The 3,969-nt window shown below is 45.9% G+C and overlaps 1 protein-coding gene across 1 annotated transcript in view; it reads right to left on the bottom strand.

The window, feature by feature from the left end:
• Positions 1-2,439: 2,439 nt before the first annotated feature.
• The window catches only part of LOC143028878 (uncharacterized), a 14,161-nt gene continuing 12,631 nt past the window's right edge, over positions 2,440-3,969 (bottom strand). The window contains exons 3-4 of the mRNA XM_076191236.1: positions 3,362-3,388; positions 2,440-2,519 (exon numbers count right to left, since the gene is read on the bottom strand). Of these exons, the coding sequence (XP_076047351.1) occupies positions 2,440-2,519; positions 3,362-3,388 (107 nt within the window). The remainder of the gene's footprint in view (positions 2,520-3,361; positions 3,389-3,969) is intronic.

Genomic DNA, 3,969 nt, shown 5'->3' with positions numbered 1-3,969 from the left:
CCCTGTCCTCTCCCTCTTCCCTGTCCTTAACCTCCAACTTTTCCTCCATCTCCCTTCTCCCTGTCCTCCCGCCTCCTTGTCCTCCCTTCTCTACCTCTTCCCTCTCCTCTCCCTCCTCCCTGTCCTCGCTCTCTTCCCTGTCCTCCTCCTCCTACCCGCCCTCCACCACTTTCTTGTCTTCCACCTCCCTGTCCTCCCCCCTCCCTGTCCTCCACGTCTTCCCTGTCCTCCACCTCCTCCCTGTCCTTCCACCTCTTTCTTTTCATCCTCCTCTTCCTACCATTACCTCTTCTTACTCCTACTATTGCCTCTTCCTCCTCCTACCATTACCTCCTCCTCCTCCTACCATTACCTCCTTCTCCTACCATTACTTTCACCTCCTACAATTTCTTCGTCCTCCTCTTCCTCCCCTTCTTTCACCTCCTACAATTTCTTCGTCCTCCTCCTCTTCCTCCCCTTCTTTCACCTCCTCTTCCTCCTCCTTCCACCTCCCTATTCTGGTCCATTCGTTTACTCGTTTTATTCGAGTTCTTTTTTTCGGGTGTGGTTCTTTGTCCCGCGCTGCCGTACTTTTGTTGAATTTCTTAGTCTTCTCGAATGAACCCGGACCCTTTTACAACTGGCTTTTGTGTCAGGCGACCTCCTTCACCACCCCCTCACCCTCTTCCTATCTCTCCCTCCCCCTCTATCTCTCCCTCCCTCCCTCTCCCTCCTCTCTCCTCCCTCTCCCCCTCCCTTTCTCCTTCCCTCCCTATCTCCTTCCCACCATCTCTCCTTTCCTTCATCTCTCCTTTCCTCCATCTTTCCTCCCTCTCTCCCGTCCTACTCCCCTCTCTCCTTCCTTCTCCCCTCCCTCCTCTCCTTCCCACTCCCGTCTCCCGTCCCCCACATCCATTCTTTCCTATCCCTCATCCCTCCCTTTCCTCCTTCCCTTTTCTGTCCTGCCTGTGCTTTTTGTCTGCACCTCTCCTCACCAGCCCTCGACTTTTCATCCCTCTTCTTTATTCCTTCTTTGCCTCACCAACTCCAGTTCCTCGTTCAACTTCGACCTCGAAGATGAAGTTCGAGTTCTTCCTACCCCAGAAGTTCTTCGGTTCCGTTCGTGAGGTATTCGACTCTTCGAGTTCGTGGTTCGTCCCTAAACTCTTGTGTATTTGTTGTACAGCTGCGGTCAGAAGCTTTGAACCAGTCTGTTGCTTTTGCAACGGAAGTGATGGGTGTGGTGGTGGTTGAGGGGGTCGTGGTAGTACTGGTTGGGGGGTTGATAGTGGTAGTGATTTTAAAGGTGGTAATGGTGGTGGTAGTCATATAAGAGGTGTTGGTGGTAACGGTGGTGGTGGTTATGATGATAGTGGTGGTGGTAGTGCTCAATATAATTTTCATCCCTATGTTCCATTCCTCCTCATGTTCATCTTCTTTATCCTCGAAACCCCTCCCAGACGCTCCCCACACACTCCACCCAAGCCCCGTCCTCCCCCGTTCTCACCCGCTGCCTGAGTGGCGCGACAGTGGGTTCTCATCTTCCATTTCCACACGCGGCTTTTTTTCGTGGCATGACATTCGCGAAATGTCTTTTTTCTTCTCCGTTGGCGACCGCCTTCTTAAGATTAATTCATTTCCTTCCTTTTGCATATCGCCTTATTCCGCTTTTGCATTTTTTTTTCTATTTTTCTTTTTCCTTGTGGGCTTGATTATAACCTACCATCTCGTCCTTCCTCTTGTTTAATTTATTATTGTTATTTATTATTATTTTATTATTATTATTTCTCTCTTCGTTATCTATTCCGTACCTATGCTTAGACACATCATTTTGGGCTCGAGATTCTGGTCAGTGCTCTATTTATTTAATTATCTATTTATTTGGATATGTTTTTTCTCTCATCCTTTTTCTTCGCGTTTTGTTTCGTACAAAGTCGAGTCAGACCAAGTCTACCATGCTGATTTTTTCTTTTCCTCTCTATTTTATTCTATATTTTTTGTCCAAAAAGTCTCATTTAATCACTGCTAGAACTCTGCTCGTCTCCATTTTCTTAGCTACCCTCCCAACTTGTGTGTGTGTATGTGTTCATGTGTTACCTAAGGAGTTGAATAGAAAATTCTGTTGATATAGTAAATGGATTTTTTTCGACCCCACATCCTCTTCCACTATTTTCTTTTCCTCCTCTACTTCCTTTCCCTCTACCTCCACCTCTACTGTACAACTTTCTTCTACCCCTCCTCCCCGTCACGTTAACTCTTCCCCCATCCCCCTGTCCCCCTTCCCCTTCTGCTTCTCATGGTTATCCTCATCTTCATCCTCATCATCAACACCCATGTCAACATATTTTTTTTCTCCATATTTTAACTTTCCCCTTCGCCTCGTCGTGAGGCATTTTTCCATTTCCTTCACTGTGGCCATCTTTGCAAAGGCGCCTCTTATCGCGCCGCCCGTCTTCTTGCTTATCCTCCTACACACCCTGCCCTCACCCCGTCTGCAAGTCTTTGTTCATCTAGTACTGTTTTGTACTTGTTATCCTTTTCTCCGTCTGGTCTGTTCCTCTCGTTCTATCATGTTCTTGTTCTCATTCTTTTAGTTATGTTTTGTTCTCGTTCTATTCTGTTTTGTCCTCGTTAACTTTCTTCTTCTGGCTCTAACATTCCTCATCCTAGAGGATCCTAAGATCACTAGTTTCTATTTTATCCGTTTAATCTTTTGTTATATATGTATGTATATGCTTTATTCTTTTGTTTTAGAGTAACTCGTAGTTTTTGTACATTTACATTATTATCACCATTGCACCTCGTTCTATTATTTCTATTATATATATATATATATATTTATATATGTATGTATAATGCAAGGTACGTGCAATAAGTAATGAGAAAATGTCAGGAGAGACACTATTTTATAAGCTTACAAAACTTTGTCTCCTTCAAAATAATTGCCTCTCGCATCTACACACTTCTGCATGCGTCTCTCCCAATCCTGGAAGACCTCCTCAAAGTCCTTTTTCAGTAGTCCCTTCAGGTAACTTGCCGATGCCTCTTTCAACTCCTCTGTTGACTGGAATCTGGTTCCCCTGAGGCTGTCTTTCATGCGTGGGAACAGGAAGAAGTCGCAAGGGGCTAGGTCAGGGCTGTAGGGTGGGTGTTGTACCACTTTCATTCCCCTGTCGCATCCAGGTGGTCACTTGTGGTATGGGGCATTGTCCTGGTGGAACCACCACTGACCACTCCTCCACTGCTGAGGCCTCTTCTTCCCCATCTTCTCCCTGAACCTTTTCAGAACAGTAAGGTAATATTCCTTATTGACGGTTTGACCCCAAGGAACCCATTCAACGTGAATGAGCCCCTGGGAGTCAAAGAAAGGAATGAACATGGCCTTCTCTTGCGACCTGCTCATCTTTGCCTTTTTGGGTCTGGGGGAGGTCGCGTGCTTCCACTGAGCACTCTGACGTTTGCTCTCAGGGTCGTAGGTGAACACCCAATTCTCGTCGCAAGTCACTACCTTATTCAGGGAACCTGAATCAGTCTCTATCATTTCGAGAATGTCTGCAACATTCCACACGAAACAGCCTCTGGTCGTGGGAGAGGATCTTTGGCACGAACTTGGCACAGACTTTGTGGAGCTTCAGATCTTCGGTCAGAACCGTCTCTACTGTGCCAATACTAATACCAACAAATTCAGATATCATCCTAACAGATATTCGACGGTCTTGCATCACTAACCTTTGCACTTCCTCAATGTTTTCCTCCTTGCGTGCACTTTTCGGTGCTCCAGATCTGGGTTCATCCTCATCCTGTTTATTTCCTTCAGAAAATTTGTTAAACCACCGATAGAAACTTGCTTGGTTCATCTGTTCATCCCCATAGGTCTCCTTTAACATTCCATAAGCTTCTTGTTTGGTTTTCTTAAGTTTAACACAAAATTTGATAGCGTAACGTTGCTCCATGTTTCCCTGCATCTTAATAAGTGTTCACAGATCGGCA

The sequence above is a fragment of the Oratosquilla oratoria genome, chromosome 10 (assembly GCF_046742065.1).
Source record: "Oratosquilla oratoria isolate Oo_2021 chromosome 10, ASM4674206v1, whole genome shotgun sequence".
NCBI lineage: Eukaryota > Metazoa > Arthropoda > Malacostraca > Stomatopoda > Squillidae > Oratosquilla > Oratosquilla oratoria.
The sequence above is the reverse complement of the archived record's forward strand: the minus strand, read 5'-3'. Positions and strand labels throughout refer to the sequence as shown.